The sequence below is a fragment of the Stegostoma tigrinum genome, chromosome 14 (assembly GCF_030684315.1).
Source record: "Stegostoma tigrinum isolate sSteTig4 chromosome 14, sSteTig4.hap1, whole genome shotgun sequence".
In the NCBI taxonomy this organism is placed as follows: domain Eukaryota; kingdom Metazoa; phylum Chordata; class Chondrichthyes; order Orectolobiformes; family Stegostomatidae; genus Stegostoma; species Stegostoma tigrinum.
In genome coordinates, this window is record NC_081367.1 from 43,226,086 (window position 1) to 43,242,870 (window position 16,785).

The 16,785-nt window shown below is 40.3% G+C and overlaps 2 protein-coding genes across 4 annotated transcripts in view; both read right to left on the reverse strand.

Annotated features, from left to right (window-relative positions):
• Positions 1-5,830, reverse strand: part of cops7a (COP9 constitutive photomorphogenic homolog subunit 7A) — a 35,380-nt gene extending 29,550 nt beyond the window's left edge. Inside the window, exon 1 of one of the 2 annotated variants that reach the window (XM_048542198.2) lies at positions 5,756-5,830. The gene's annotated coding sequence lies outside the window, so the exon portion shown is untranslated. The remainder of the gene's footprint in view (positions 1-5,755) is intronic. The other variant, XM_048542197.2, reaches the window with a different exon arrangement.
• A 4,977-nt stretch (positions 5,831-10,807) lies between these two features.
• The window catches only part of LOC125457772 (endothelin-converting enzyme-like 1), a 102,965-nt gene continuing 96,987 nt past the window's right edge, over positions 10,808-16,785 (reverse strand). The window contains exons 16-18 of one of the 2 annotated variants that reach the window (XM_048542365.2): positions 16,196-16,272; positions 11,849-11,894; positions 11,171-11,282 (exon numbers count right to left, since the gene is read on the reverse strand). In XM_048542365.2, the coding sequence (XP_048398322.1) occupies positions 11,861-11,894; positions 16,196-16,272 (111 nt within the window). In that variant the 3' untranslated portion in view covers positions 11,171-11,282; positions 11,849-11,860. Of the gene's footprint in view, positions 11,283-11,848; positions 11,895-16,195; positions 16,273-16,785 lie in introns of both variants that reach the window. The other variant, XM_048542364.1, reaches the window with a different exon arrangement.

The window sequence follows — 16,785 nt, forward strand, 5'->3', positions numbered from 1 at the left end:
AGCACAATGCTGCTCGGCCTGCTGTGTTCATCCAGCTACACACTTTGTTATTCCACATCTGGCAATTTTTTGGCTGACCTACATCTGTAGCTCTTTGTAGGCTCCTTAGCTTCCAAACCTTTCCTGGCATCATCAGCAAATTTAGCCACCATACATTTGGTCGCTTCTTACAATTAATTTCCAGATTGTAAATAGCTGTAACAAGAGTGGAATAAATATCAGTCAAGACATGAGGAATTAAGTCCCCTGTGCATCTTATTACTGCCATAGGATCTTTTACATTCACTCAAATATGCAGATGGGGCAACAGGTTTCATATCAAACTTGGGGGAAAAAAAAAAGCACACCTCCTGACAGTATAGTACCCTATCCAAACTGCACTAGAACACCAACTTAATTGCTGGCAGGGCATGATGAGTAACAAGCAAGTTGTTCTTCATTCGGGACCGCGGAGGGAAGACCAATCTAAAAATGCTCTAATTGCTGTGAAAGGGTGTAAGAGTCTGAAAAGGGTCAATAGTGAAGAGTACCTTAAACACCACCCAATTGTGTCTCAGGCTTGGTGGGACAACAGCTTGGGATCTCAAAGGAGTAAGACATAGGATCAGCCATCCACTGGGCTCTGCAACAATATCTGCTGTATCAGTGTAACTAGCAAATTGCAAACATGCAATAAACTAAAATCTTGTTCAAGACAAGAGCCTCAAAAATGGAATCAGAGACAAAAATGGTTTTTCTTCTCCCATGCCAGTCTAATAGGCCCTATGGATCCTTACTCCAAAAAAAAGGAGATAGCAGCAGCAAACCTACCCCATGTGAGCAAGAGTCCAGCCTCATAACAAGGTTGTTCATAGTGAGGATTATTTGTACTGCAGTGACATCATTTATCACTTCCACGGGCAATCGTCTCAACACCATGAAGGGCTTACCGAGTATCTTTTTCTGTTAGCTATCTTTACACTGTTATTCCAATACAAATTTAGCATAAGTTCAGAAACTTCTACCATAAGAATATTTTTAAAAACCCATTTGAAGGTAAAATTCAAATCACTGAATGGTGACAAAATGTCTGGGAAGGAAGGAAACAGTACTGTATATGCAAAATATTCATAAACGTTTGTTGATTTTAAAAATTAGGTCAGCAACCTGGACTGCAAGTATCTCACATTTTAATCATGTGCATGATCAATTAGTGTTTTTCAATCACAGAATCCCTACAGAGCAAAAGCAAGCCATTCAGCCATCGCGTCCACACTGACCCGACAAACAGCATCCCACTCAGGCACACAGCTTCCTACCCTATCCCTGGCTAATCCATCTAGTCGGCACATCTCTGGAATGTGGAGAACGTGCAAACATCTCACAGTCACCAGAGGTGGAATTTGTGATAATACTGTCAATTCAAAAACACCCAGGACAAAATAACCTTTTAAAGAGAGGTTGTAAGGGCAGTGAATAAACAGGCTGCGGTAGTCAGCTTAAGCAAATATTGTGTGAGGCCTTTAGGTTTTTTTTAAATTTAAAAATGTTGGAAGAATGGTAACAGCCTAAATGGACACAGCCAAGTCACACTAACCAGGTGTTTTAGGTTTTTTTAAAACCAAATCTAAAGCAGTTTGCAGTCTCAAGATTGAAACTTTCAGTGAATGGTTCCTAGTTGCTACTTTCTCTGGAATTTGTCTTGATGTCTTTTCCCTCCTGGATTGGAGAACTGCATGTAAGAATGTGTCTAAATTTGCCTTTCTGCCAAAGAGGGTGTGTTTAACAGAACATTTCTATATTGGAACAATGATTTAGTAAAAGATACAGTACCTAACATTCAGTTAAATTTTCCAATTGTTGTTATTCTAAATTGCTGTGTCTGTTTGTATTTAGCAACAGCGTTTAAGTAAAATGTTTTGCTTAGCTTCACATCTACTTTTACAATAAGGTTAGAGCCTCAGCTACCTTTTTAAAATATCTTGAGGGGTCTGGTCTCGTCCATAAATTGAAACCCAGGTCCCTGGCGCTGTGAGGCAGCAGTGCTAACCACAGCCATCCTGCCACTGATGAAGTGATCTAATAACCAGAGTTCTGAGCTGTAAACTTTATTTGTGCACTTGTGATGGTTGGGGAAATAACAAATGCCTTGCAGCTTATAAACAGGAACTACTAACCTCTTTTGTTCACAATTTTTACTACAATGACAAATAAACTATTCCAAGAACCATTGTTCTACGACTTCCTCATCTTCCCAAAATTATGGTCAATTATAGCCACTTAGCCTCGTGTTTCTGTAAACTTTTGAGAAAGGTGTTCATAATGTGCTTTCATATTGAAAGGATCAAAGTAGCAAAGGATGTCGCAAATTATAGTGCAAAATAATAGAATATTTTTGGCTCGCTGCATCTAAAGGTAGAGGTTGTTTTTGTTATTGAAACACACCTACAAGGTGCCCTCTATGCACTCTGCTTCAGACTTCTTAAAAAACCTTGAATAAAATTAGTCAAACATGATTTCCCTTGCAACTCTGTTTGATTAGATAATGATTTGCCAAGAAGTGTGTCATATTTCCTAAATAAATGATTCCAATATTTTTTGCAACTATAGATGTTAGGCTAATTGACCTGTGGTTGCTTGCTTGCTTTTTGCCTCCCTCCATTTTTGAATAGGGGGTGTCTTATTACCAGTTTTCCAATTTGGCACTTCTCCAGAATTCAAGGATTTTTGGAAAATTACAACCAATGCCTCCACTTTCTTCTGGAATCCTCAGATGCAAGTCATCAGGGCCTGGGGTATATCTGCCCTTCGCCCCATTTGTTGGTCTGATACTACTACTACTACTTTAGAAACAGGTACTTCATTCTTTGCCTGTATTCTTTAATATGAATGAGATGTTTGAAGTATCCTGCACCATAAGGACTGATGCAAAATATCTGTTTTACTCCTCTGCAATTCCTTGTTTCACATAACTATCTCCCCCGATTTATTTTCTAAAGGGGCCTATGATCATTTTGACCTTACTCATCCTTTTATACATTTAAAAGAATCTCAGTTTTTAATATTGCTGGCTAGTTTGCCCTGTTTATTTTTTTTGGGGATCCTCCTTTGCTGGATACTGCACTTATCCCAGCCGGCAGCTATCACTGACTTTCACCTCATGCTTTTCTTCCTTCAACTTCATATGCTCCTTAACTTTCTTGGCTACCAAGCTTAGAATTTTTCCTTCTTAGTGGAAAATATTTTTGCTGAGTCATGAATTACCTCCTTAAAATGTCTGCTTGCTTACTGTCTTTCCTGCTAATCTAAGCACCCAGCCCAATTTAGCTAACTTTATCCTCATTTCACTTCATTGTGATTCCCTTTAAATTAAACAGAATTGTTTCTAACCCAAGTTACTCACTCTTGAACTGAATATTAAATTCAGTCATGTTATGATCTTGACTTCATGAAGGATCTTTTACTGCATGGTCATACATTGAAACTGCCTCATTATCAGTTCCAAGATATGCTGTTCCCCACTGGCTCCATGACATATTACTTTAGGAAACTACCCCTTAGCTTTGGGACAAAAAGGCAAGAAATGAGACAAGGCTGAAGCATGGAGCCACACCATGGGCAGCAAGTATGGTGGGCAAGGGCACATTGCAAAAACCAGTTTTCAGCCCCCCAACTGAGAAAGGGAATGATAGGAACATGTCTTCTACCCACTTAGAATGGGCATATTACTGTAGTGGAGAGAGAATACAATGTAGGTTTTTCAGAAGGAGACCATGTTTGCTAGGGTTAAATTACAAGGAAGGTCTCAACAAATATGTTTTCATCACTGGGAATTTAGAAGTTTGAATTATAGACACTTTCAGGTGTTACGAGTGAACAAATAGATTACTGCTATAGAGATGGGCCTTTTAACAGTGAAAAATTTTTCTACATACAAACATTAGCAACTTAGAACAGCCTTCTGTAAACATAACTCATCTACCATCAGTTATTCAGCAGATAAGAAGCATGATCATGTTTAAGGAACAGATGACGACTTGGGTTAGTTGATGAAAGAAGAGAGAAAGCAGAAAGCCTGTTTAAAAAACAAACAAAAAAAAACTAGTCTTACTGAGGGGTTTAAAGTGTGCACTCAGGGTTGTTTGAGATTAAAACCAAAACAGAAAATTGTAGTGATTGTTGGAAAAACAGCAACATGTTGGAATTGACAAAGTGGGTAGCTTTGGCTTTAACATCCTATTAAACCCCTTCATAATTTTAAAGGTGTCTATCAGAATAGAAAAAAACACACACCAGTCCATTTAATCATTTCTTGTAGTTGAATCCTCCCAATTTTAGTAACATTGAGAATATTATTTGCACTTTCCCAGACCTGCAGCTTCTCTTTGTAATAGGGACTACACATCTGAAGCAATATTCAAATCACTTCCTTTCATGACTATTTCCACAGAAATAAATACCAGAACTTGGTTTACCTAACCAACTTGTACTACTTTCACTTAGGCACTTGTAATTTGCATTTCAATACCCTTCTAGATTAAAGTTACTTATTTTCTGAATAGTAAGCACTTGGCATACACTTCTGCTAAAAGTTTGCTACATTGAATTTCACTTACCTACCTATTTCTTTGTATTTTGGTGCAGAATTCCACATTCCCGATCTTTGCTAATATGTAATATTGTAATGTAAAGCCAAAGCATTTAGATATAGTAAATTACAATGCCCAGCTAAAACTACGACTAGAAAACAAGGTGTAGAGCTGGATGAACACAGCAGGAAGGCTGGGTCTAGGCCCGAAACATCAGCCTTCCTGCTCCCGGGATGCTGTTTGGCCATCTGTGATCCAGCTTTGCACCTTATCTTAGATGCTCCAGCATCTGCAGTTCCTACCAGCACTAGAAAACACTTCGCGCCTGTCTAAAAAAAAATCCCCACATTAGCATTGACATTTTCTGGTCATATAACTCATTCTGCAACTCGTCCCCTAACTCTATAACCTTCACCTTTTGTCACAACTTCGTGGCAACTTAGTGCACGTGCTTTTTTTAAAAAAGGTTTTCGATGATGTTAACATGATGAAGGGAAAGCAATCCAACGAACGGTAAAAGTCATTTACTTTCTTTTCAAAGCAGAAGGATTGAATTTCAGCCAAGAATCAAAGTACACGTGGAAGCATGCGAAACAAAAACAAACGGTTGAAAAACAACTTCAGGGATCTAGCAGTATCTGTGGACAGAAAACAAGGTTAACGTTTCGGGCCCAGTGACGACTCTTCAGGCTTGCTAAGTTTTTCCAGCAATTGCCGTGTTTCTTTCTGATTAGCAGCATCCACAGTTTTTCAGGAATTTCTTTTCCGAAGTGAGAACCTGATTTCGCTTAGCGACAAAAACAGTGCACGAGTTGTGGTCTGCACTGTACTCATTCACACTCCAGCTCGAAAAGATATCCCATACATCATTACATTTTTAAATATATTTTCAGAAAGGGGTTTTCCCGCTCAAATCGAAAAGGCAGAGAATACTTATTTAGGAAGCCACATTTTGAACTGCGGAGGAAAAAATACTCGTCCCTTAAAACAGACACAGCCAAAAAAAGAGAACAATGTGTTTGACGCTCACTGCTGTAGGCCCAGACCCAATATTCCCGCAACCGCGCAATGTGCTGGTAATTCAGGCAGCTCGTTCTTACAGCACATTTAACAGACATGTACAATTACTGCCATTCAGCCAACCACTACTGAAGCATCTACAACACACACGCTTTTACAGAACTCACCTACAGTCAGGCCCTTTGTCTCAACCCCTCTTTCAGAAGAGTCGGGCGTCCCGCTTGGCTCCTATTGGCCGAAGCTGCCGACTCCTAAGCCCACCCTCTGACCCGAGCTTAGCGTCCTATTTGATGGTTCGGCTATCGATCTAATTGCGTAAACGTCCCAGCCCTGTTTCATTCATAAGGCGGAATCCGTTAGCGACGTCTCGTGATCGTGAGTTTTAAATTTAAATCCCAGACACGTGGAACTGCTTTCAAATCCTATTTCATTTTGTTCTGTAGAAGGTTCATTTAGCCCAAAACCTTAACTACGATTTCTCTCGGCAAATGCTGAGCTTTTTCAGCAACTTCTGTTTTTGTTTCTTTTGAATTTTCTCTCCTGTTTTACGTTAGGAGAGAGGACGACAGCGATAAAGGTTGGAAATAGCGATGCAGTTGGCAACCGCAGAACAATCACTCAAGTTCGGGAAACTTTTGCGTCGAGGAATCAAATTAACAAAGCATCAAAATATCACATTGCTTAATTCAAATTAGCACGCAAATCATGGTCTGGGTAGGACAATATTTAGGAAATATTACTTGGCTGGAATTGAATTTTAGTTTATCAGCATTTCACCACGACAATCGGAGTCCGCATATACCAGAAAGAAAAAAAACAGTTATAAAGGCGAAAGAGACATACTGTTCTAACCCATCCTGTGCACTTTAAAATGGAAAATCAGTAAGACCTGTACATTCATCTCCAAATATTACAGTTTTCCACCTAGTTTTTCCCCTTTGTTAACATTTGCAAACCAACAAATATTAGGTCTCTCAAACTGGTTTTCTCATTCTTAGTCAATTCAATGTGACTTAGGAATTCAATACCACCTCAGTGACATTGATGCTGTAAATGGAGCTTGCTCTGGATACTTCTGCCCTGGGTGATGGGGTTAGTAGTCAGTGCAAGTGAGGAAAAGCAGAAAACCTCATCTTCTTTCCTTTCTTGACATCATCTCAACAATGTCATGACTCAGGTATTCTCCTTAATATTCTCAACCCTGAGCAGCCATGGCCTCGGCCTCTTTCAGATGTTTTCTTAATCAACCTGCTTGGAGATGTCGTAATGCATCTCTGGAGTGACTTGAACTCAAATCTCCTGGTTCAGAGATAGGGACCCTGTGACACAAGAGCATGCTGCCTCTTTTACTAAGAACAAAGCGCAAAGAAACTTACAGCACAGGAACAGGCCCATCGGCCCTCCAAGCCTGCGCCAATCGAGATCCTCTGTCTAACCTGTCATCTATTTTCTAAGGGTCCGTGTCCATTTGTTCCCTGCCCATCCATGTACCTGCCCAGATATATCTTAAAAGATGCTAGTGTGTCTGCGTCTACCACCTCCGCTGGCAACGCGTTCCAGGCACCCAGCACCCTCTGTGTAAAGAACTTTCAACACCTATCTCACTTAAACTTTCCTCCTCTCACTTTGAACTCATGACCCCTCGTAATTGAGTCCCCCACTCTGGGGAAAAGCTTCTTGCTATCCACCCTGTCTATACCCCTCATGATTTTGTAGACCTCAATCAGGTCCCCCCTCAATCTCTGTCTTTCTAATGAAAATAATCCTAATCTACTCAACCTCTCTTCATAGCTAGCACCCTCCATACCAGGCAACATCCTGGTGAACCTCCTCTGCACCCTCTCCAAAGTGTCCACATCCTTTTGGTAATGTGGCGACCAGAACTGTACACAGTACTCTAAATGTGGCCGAACCAAAGTCTTATACAACTGTAACATGAACAGTAGTCATAATTGTCCCAACTCATAGTCCTCCCAGTTGTAAAACTCAGACTGTGGTGAGACCACACCTGGAAAATCGTGTCCAGTTTTGGTCTTCGTACTTGAGGAAGGATGTGGTAGCAATGGAGGCAGTTTAGAGAAGGTTCACCAGGTTGATTCGAGGGATGAAAGGGCTGTCATAGAGCTGCGGTACGAGGAACATTTGAATAGCTTGGGCTTGTACCCGCTGGAGTTCGTAAGAATTGGAGGGAGGAGTCGATCTGATTAAGGTGTATAAAATGAAAGGAGGGTTTTAACAGAAATTTGCCCTTGTGGGATAATCTCAAAGAAGAGGTCATAGATTATAGAGTGAGAGGAAGTAGGTTCAAATTTCAGATGAGGAGAAACTACTTTTTTCAGAAGGTTGTGAATCTATGGAACTCACTGCCCTTGAGTACAGTGGAGGCTGGATCGAAAAATAGATTTAAGAAGTAGGTATATTTCTGATGAAAAGCAGGATAAATGGCTATGGGGAGCAGACAGGAAAGTGGAATGAGACCAGGTTAAGTTCAGCTATGATCATATTAAATGGTAGACTAGGATCAAAGGGCTGAATTGCCTACTCTTGCTCCTAATTCCTCTGTTCCCATTTTAGTGTTCATCTCTCTCCTCCTTATCCTGCTCACTTTTTGTACTGCTTTGCAGTTAGATTGCCTCCTCTGTACATTTTCTTTTCAGCATTTTGCTCACTTGTAAACACTTTATGACCATCCACAATGAAATACGCGGTGCCACTAATACAAATGCGGCTTCCAGACAGTCAACCTTACATTACTTTCTACACTTGACGAAATGTTTTACCGTTAGTAGGAACTGCAGATGCTGGAGAATCTGAGGAAACAAGGTGTAGAGCTGGATGAACACAGCAGGCCAAGCAGCATCAGAGGAGCAGGAAGGCTGACGTTTCAGGCCTAGACCTTTCTTCGGTGTTCATCCAGCTGTACACCTTCTTATCTATGTTTTTCACCACTTGCCCTATCCACCTGCATCTCCACTATCCATTCTCCTTCGAGTAACTCATACTTTTCTTTAGTGATAATGGGAACTGCAGATGCTGGAGAATCCAAGATAACAAAGTGTGAAGCTGGATGAACACAGCAGGCCAAGCAGCATCTCAGGAGCACAAAAGCTGATGTTTTGGGCCTAGACCCTTCATCAGAGAGGGGGATGGGGAGAGGGAACTGGAATAAATAGGGAGAGAGGGGGAGGCGGGCCGAAGATGGAGAGAAAACAAGATAGGTAGAGAGGAGAGTATAGGTGAGGAGGTAGGGAGGGGCTAGGTCAGTCCAGGGAAGGTGGACAGGTCAAGGAGGCAGGATGAGGTGGTAGGTAGGAGATGGAGGTGCGGCTTGAGGTGGGAGGAAGGGATGGGTGAGAGGAAGAACAGGTTAGGGAAGTAGAGACAGACTGGGCTGGTTTTGTGATGCAGTGGGGGGAGGTGAAGAACTGGGCTGGTTTTGGGATGCAATGGGAGAAGGGGAGATTGTGAAGTCCACATTGATACCATTGGGCTGCAGGGTTCCCAAGCGTAATATGAGTTGCTGTTCCTGCAACCTTCGGGTGGCATCATTGTGGCACTGCAGGAGGCCCATGATGGACATATCATCTGAGGAATGGGAGGGGGAGTTGAACTGGTTTGCGCCTGGGAGGTGCAGTTGTTTGTTGCGAACTGAGCGGAGGTGTTCTGCAAAGCGGTCCCCAAGCCTCCGCTTGGTTTCCCCAATGTAGAGGTAGCCACACTGGGTGCAATGGATACAATATACCAGATTGGCAGATGTGCAGGTGAACATCTGCTTGATATGGAAGGTCATCTTGGGGCCTGGGATGGGGGTGAGGGAGGAGGTGTGGGGACAAGTGTAGCATTTCCTGCGGTTGCAGGGCAAAGTGCTGTGTGTGGTGGGGTTGGAGGGGAGTGTGGAGCGGACAAGGGAGTCGCGGAGAGACTGGTCTCTCCGGAAGGCAGACAAGGGTGGGGATGGAAAAATAGCTTGGATGGCACCTTCCCCTGCAACCGCAGGAAGTGCTACACTTGCCCCCACACCTCGTCCCTCATCCCTATCCCAGGCCCCAAGATGACCCTCCATATACAGCAGATGTTCACCTTCACATCTGCCAATGTGGTATATTGTATCCATTGCACCCGGTGTGGCTTCCTCTACATTGGGGAAACCAAGTGGAGGCTTGGGGACCGCTTTGCAGAACACCTATGCTCGGTTTGCAGTAAGCAACTGCACCTCCCAGTCATGAACCATTTCAACTCCCCCTCCCATTCGTCAGACGACATGTCCATCATGCGCCTCCTGCAGTGCCACAATGATGCCACCCGAAGGTTGCAGGAACAGTAACTCATATTCCGCTTGGGAACCCTACAGCCCAATGGTATCAACGTGGATTTCACAAGCTTCAAAATCTCCCCTTCTCCCACTGCATCACAAAACCAGCCCAGCTCGTCCCCTCCCCCCCACTGCATCACAAAACCAGCCCAGCCTGTCTCTGCTTCTCTAACCTGTTTTTCCTCTCACCCATCCCTTCCTCCCACCTCAAGCTGCACCTCCATTTCCTACCTACCACCTCATCCCATGTCCTTGACCTGTCCATCTTCCCTGGACTGACCTAGCCCCTCCCTACCTCCTCACCTATACTCTCCTCTCTAACTATCTTGTTTTCTCTCCATCTTCGGTCCGCCCCCCCCCCCCCCCTCCCTATTTATTCCAGTTCCCTCTCCCCCTCCCCCTTTTCTGATGAAGGGTCTCGGTCCGAAACGTCAGCTTTTGTGCTCCTGAGATGCTGCTTGGCCTGCTGTGTTCATCCAGCTTCACGCTTTATTATGTTAGGATTCATCTGCTTCCTCACTATATCAGTGTACCAGCTTTCTTACATTATTTAGAGTCTGCATGTTGTAACTTTAAAGGAAAGTGTAAATGTAAAATTGGTAACACTTTTACAAAAGAAAGCTGTTTGATAGCATTAAATAGCAGAATACTTGATACCGACAGCCATTGACATTTAACGAGATAACATGTTAATTTTCAATGACACTAAATACAAACATTAACTAGTTGTATTTTCAATTTTGACACAAAGGTTGTACCCTGAATAACTTTCTTTTAATGGATATCTCATACTTAAAAAGTTCAAGCAATTCGGTGCATATTTATCTCACTTTCTACTACAGACTTAAAGAAAAAAGAAACTCAATTACTTCATTAAACGACACATTTTTATTTGCAAGTCGTAAGTTTTTGTTAAGCTTTTAATAAAGTGCACAAATATTTGACCAGTCTAAAACATCTTGCTTGATTTTTAACAACTGGCATACATTGAAACACAAAGATACCATGAAGTACAGCTCAATCATGGAACATTTAATACCTAAAGTAGTTTAGGACAGGTATCATGAGGCATAGTGAAAAGTGGCTCTTATTCAAATCTCTTGTGCAAAGATGTAAATTTTATGTGCATCGTTAAAGTAGCGACATTTTGCTGCTCTGAAAACAGTCAGCTACATTCATTTATGAAAATAAAAACACAATTGAGATAAACAGAACTGGCCACATTTTATCAAACATTAAAGAAAATTAAAATAGCTGTATATATTTAAATTTGAATTTGAAATCACCACACTGAACACTTTTCAACTGGATTCATTGGAGCTCTTTTAGGACAATGAAATACCCTTCCAAATTCATCAAACTGGGAAACACTTCCAAGAACCCTGTTAAAATAAAAATTAAGACTATTACTTTCAAGATGAACAACCTATTCTTGTAAATCTATATATGTTTTGTTGGTAAAGTTTAGTTACAAGTATCTATGGCTTAGTTTGTAAAGCCAAATACCTGTGGCTGAACCATATCCTGCATTTAATAACTGGACTCTGGATATTACAATTACACTACAGAATATTGAGGCACTACAATTGACCTCAGTGTTCCTAGACCGAAGAGGGGCAAAATAACAATATTTCCTAGTTCTGATTGCTATTCATTGACCTCCTTTAAAGACTGATGTTGAATGAGAGGAAGACTAGGTTTGGATGTCGGCTTTCTACAATGAAGTAGTCTACTGACATATGTTTTGGACTCACAGAATAGTCACTTAGGTGACATAATGAATTGCAAACACTACCCAAGGAATGACAGCTCTGTTCCTTTAGAACAACAGGGAATTAATTGTTTGTTAAACCATAGAATTTTGGCTCGTAATGCCTTTGCAAACTTTATAGCTAAAGCCAAACAGTCTAATTTTATCTGCTTTTCTTTGTGTCCTTTTACAAGTTACCTTTTTAAATACTTAGCTGTTCTCTTTTAAATTTTGTTTCAGCTGGCTGTAAAAAAAAAGAGCACGTTCTAATTAGATATTTATTTACATTTTAGATGCTGCGGAAAATAATCTTAGGAAATACAAAAGTATTAAGAGAGTAATGATTGGCTATAATTAGGAAACACACTACGTTTGTGGTTAAAGAATTTTGATTTTGTGCACCACAGTTTAAAGGGAAATTTAGAACTGATAAACAAATAGGCAAAGAAATGATTATGTGCACTGATGTAGGGATTTAGTATTCTTTGGACTGATTTCAAAATTACACAGAATTTAAATGGTAGAAATTAGACTGTTGACTGAAACATCCATACCAGAGGAACGTTGTTACTATGGCAAATATATCAATCAGCTGTAGACATTTGAAGGCTGGAGGAGGGACATATGAACTTGGTGACAGACGTATTAGAGTTAAGGAGTCATTTTTTTTTACAGCATGGAAAGAGGCCTGTACTATCTGTGCTGGTCATCAAACATCCATCTATTTTAATCTCATTTTTCAGCACCTGGCCTGTAGCCTTATTTGCAATCATATTTCAAGTATCCATCTAAATAGTTCTTAAAATTACTTGAGGTTTCCCATCTTTAGACAATAAGTTCTCTGGGAAAGATCAAAATTCCTCAAAAACCCTTTAAGCTTACGGGTGCTGACATTAAAACTGTGCTGCTTGGTTATTTGCCCTTCTCATGTACTTCCTAGGCTCCTGCCATTCACCAAATACTCACTTTCCTTGTTAGTCCTCCCAAAATGCATTACCTTACACTTTTCAAGATTAAATTCATTTGCCACTATTCAGCCCATCTAACCACTCCAACTAAATTGTCCTGTAGTCTAACTCTTTTCTCTTTGCTATTTAATACACCACTAATTTTTGTGTCGTCTATGAACTTACTGATCATATATCCTACATTCAAGTCTATATCATTAATGTACACAACAAACAGCAAGAGACCCAGCACGAAAAACTGTGATACGCCACTGGACACAGGTCTCCAATAAAAAATAACACCCTTCAACCATTTCCTTCTGCTTGCTGCAAAAGAAAAGGTATTTTGGACTCCATTTGCCAAATTGACCTAGATATTAAAAATAACAGGATCCATCTGACCTAGGAAAGACTTAGATGAATCAGGTGCATTCAAACTGGTACAAATGTCTTGGGTTTAAGGGACTGAGAAGGTACATAACTTTAATTTTGCTGTCAGTTTTTATTAAAAGTCTAGCATGATTTGGCAATGTCAGTGAATAGGAAATCCTTTTTTCCACACTAACACATGCAATGGAAAAAAGAATTCCCCTGGAAACCTTACCTAGACTAGTTTTTAAAGATGGTAAAGGGAAAACAATGTAGCAGAGCTGGGAGGAACAGAGTGAAAAAAAGACAAAACCAAACCAGAGAGAGAGCTTCAGTTGGCTGTCTGATGAAAGGTAAATAGATGAAGGTAGTCTTTACTGTGAATTATTACTATCACCAATTAAAGTTTGCTCCAATGGTCTGCCCTCTTTCCAGATCACTGACTTTGTTTTTGGGAAACAAGACATTTATTCTGTAATTAATAAAAATGACAATAAATGCATACTTAGCAGATTGCCTTTCTGCACTATTTAGCAAATCATCATAATGTAATTGTCTGAATACCTAATTTATGTTTTAGGAAGAGAATTATACAAAGAAAAAATTTCTTGGATTGATGCACCGAGCCATGAAACAGAAGACAAAAGTGTCAGACAGTTTAAGGAGAGGGTTATTGAGCTGACGGGAGTTGTTGGTGATTGAGGTAGAAACAATGTCAACATCTAACTTTAGATTGTAAATGTGGAAAATACAGGAAAATGAAAACCCAGATGGATTTATAATTCTTACTCATATGGAGTGCCAATATTAATATAGATGTTTTGGAGAAATATGGACTGTTTCTGTCATATAAATTCTTAGTCATTGTCTGTCTTTGGGAGCATGGAAAATACTGCAGTCAAGGTAATGGTTGCAAAAATGATTTAGAGAGTGTATATGCAAGGAGGGGTTTAAGGTGGATGAAGTAAATGGGATCTTATGCTGGGATTCCTGCCCCAATCCCATTTCCAGCAATTTTCACTTGTGTGGGATAAGGGTGCAAATAATTAATTGCATGCAGTGTTCATGCCTATTTCAACTCCATTGCAGTGGTGAACATATAAAGCTACCCAGTTTTTAAAAGGATCTGGGTGATGTTAATCAATATAGTTCACAGTATCTCAGAGAATGTTTAAACTCTGGGGAAGCCCTTGCCTTGAGTTGGAAAACAAAAATATTCAGTCATTCAACTTTCCTTTGAAAAACATTGTCTCCATATCTTCTTGTAAGACATTCAATCAATTACAAGTGGTGGAAGTCCCGTTAAGGAAACTCACAATTTGCTATATACCCCTTAATCTTACCCAGGTGAAAACAAAGACACTGAACGGGCTCTTCAAAGAAAGAACAGGTTATTACAAGGTAATAAAGATGCCAATCAAACAATATTAGAACTGCCAGTCAATATTGCCTGCTGGGATGAATCTAATGACCATTTTCGGAGTTCAGATCAAGTATTTAGAATGAGGGCACCTGTCAAATATATCAGCAAAAGTAGGTACAACAAATGACCAGACATCTCTTTTGTTCTCAGGTGGTCTTGTTCTGAATGCTTAGATGAGCTCCAAGATTGGATAATAGCAGGAAAATATTGGAGACAGGGCTCTAAAGAAATCTTGGGGAGTGGAAAAAGGGGGAATGTCACTGGCTTTGTGTTGATCTGATGTTTTGGTTGTGTGAGCACTTAGATGTTTCTACTCAATGCTGTTTCCACTGTTCAGCTTGCTAATAGTCCAAAGTTGGGATGGAGAATTCCAAAGATTTACCATGCTCTGAGTGTAGAATTTCCTACTCATCACAATCCTAAATGGCCAAACACTCATTCTGAGATTGTGGCTGCTTGTTCTTGACTGCGCAATCTGTATCTACATTATCAAACCCCATAAGAATCTTACATTCTTTAATACAATCGCCTCTCTTTCTTCTAAATGAAAGAACCTTGGCTCTCTGCTCAATCTCTCATCATAAAACAATTCCAACATCCCAGGGATCAAGCTAATAAAATGTGAGGCTGGACGAACACAGCAGGCCAAGCAGCATCTCAGGAGCACAAAAGCTGACGTTTCGGGCCTAGACCCTTCATCAGAGAGGTCTCGGCCCGAAACGTCAGCTTTTGTGCTCCTGAGATGCTGCTTGGCCTGCTGTGTTCGTCCAGCCTCACATTTTATTAGCTTGGAATCTCCAGCATCTGCAGTTCCCATTATCTCTATCCCAGGGATCAGATTGGCGAACCGTTTGTTGCACTCTCTCTCCACGGCAAGTATGAATTTATATCCTTCCTTATGTAAGGAATATAAAATGGCTAGCAATATTCTAGGTGTGTTCTCAACAAAGTTTGATACAATTGCAACAGGGCCTCTTCTCCTGTATGCAAATCCTTTCAATCATGAAAGAATGGTTTGGACCAGTTTAGCTCAGAAAGGGGAAAACTCTGCTGCTTATCAATTGGGTTTCAATCAAAGTGGAGTGTCAATGCTATCATTCACAATAAAATTATCAATGGAAAGGTCTTGTTTTCGAGTGAATGAAAGTTAAGGGAGAAAATACAGAGTGTTAGTGACCTTCCATCAAAATCCAGGAAGCAGTGGTGCACTTGGGTGGGGTGGCAGTAACTGAGACTGAAAGGGCATTTGTAAAGTCACTACTCAGTGAGAGAGAAACATTGACAAGAAGGTCATTACTTCCCATTACTTATGAAACAAGAATATTTTTGAAATTTTGAAATCAATGGAAATAAAAAGAAGAGAAGTAAAAGTGTCTTCCCCCTTGTTATCACCCATTTTGTACTATAATGTTAGATCAGAACCTATTCTATTAACTTTTAACAACTTTTACAATAGCTATGTAAGTCATTCACTTATAAAAAGAGTTTCCGCGCACCAGGAAGTTAAATCACGTTTTCAGGCACTGAGGTCCGGCTGTATTTATTGCCACTTCATTGGAACTCTCATTCAGAGAGTTTATATTGACACATAAGTGTGAGGAAAAATATTTGAAACAATTTTGCTAAAGACGATGTCTGGAACTCAAAAATCTAGCTTAAATACAAATGTTAATTCTGACTGAGTGAATATTAAAATAATTTTGACATAATGTCAAATGTAAACTCATGAATTCAAAATTATCTAACAATAAACATTTCTTAATTTCATACAACAGCAGAAGAATCAAGTGCTATAAAGAATCATACCTGCAATGTTCTGGGGCATGTTTATCAGTAAGCAGCTGTAGGTAGATGGACTGTGATCTTCTCTTCATACACCAATTCTAATAAGGTAGCATAATAGTATTAAAAATAGTCAGTACTTCATTAGCTAGCATAAATACCAAAAATATTAAGACAAACAATCTGAAGGGAAACATTGTCATCATCATTGATTATTATTGTTAAGGAAAATAATCAATTATTCCTTCAACTACTAATCTGTACCACTTTATAATCGGAAATAATTAGTTGATTCTTTAGTTTGCAATGGGTCAAATCAACATGCACTATTGAACTTTAACAAAAAGACCTGACATAGTTGGTGATTTTAACTAGCAGTAACAACAAATTTAGCGATCTAAGTTTGGGTGGCACAGTGGCTCAGTGGTTAGCACTGCTACCTCACAGGGCCGGGGACTGTCTGTGTGGAGCTTGCACATTCTCACTGTGTCTGCGTGGGTTTCCTCCGGGAGCTCTGGTTTCCTCCCACAGTCCAAAGATGTTCAGGGTAGGTGGATTGGCCATGCTCAATTGCCCATAGTGCCCAGGGATGTTTAGGATAGGTGGTTAGACAT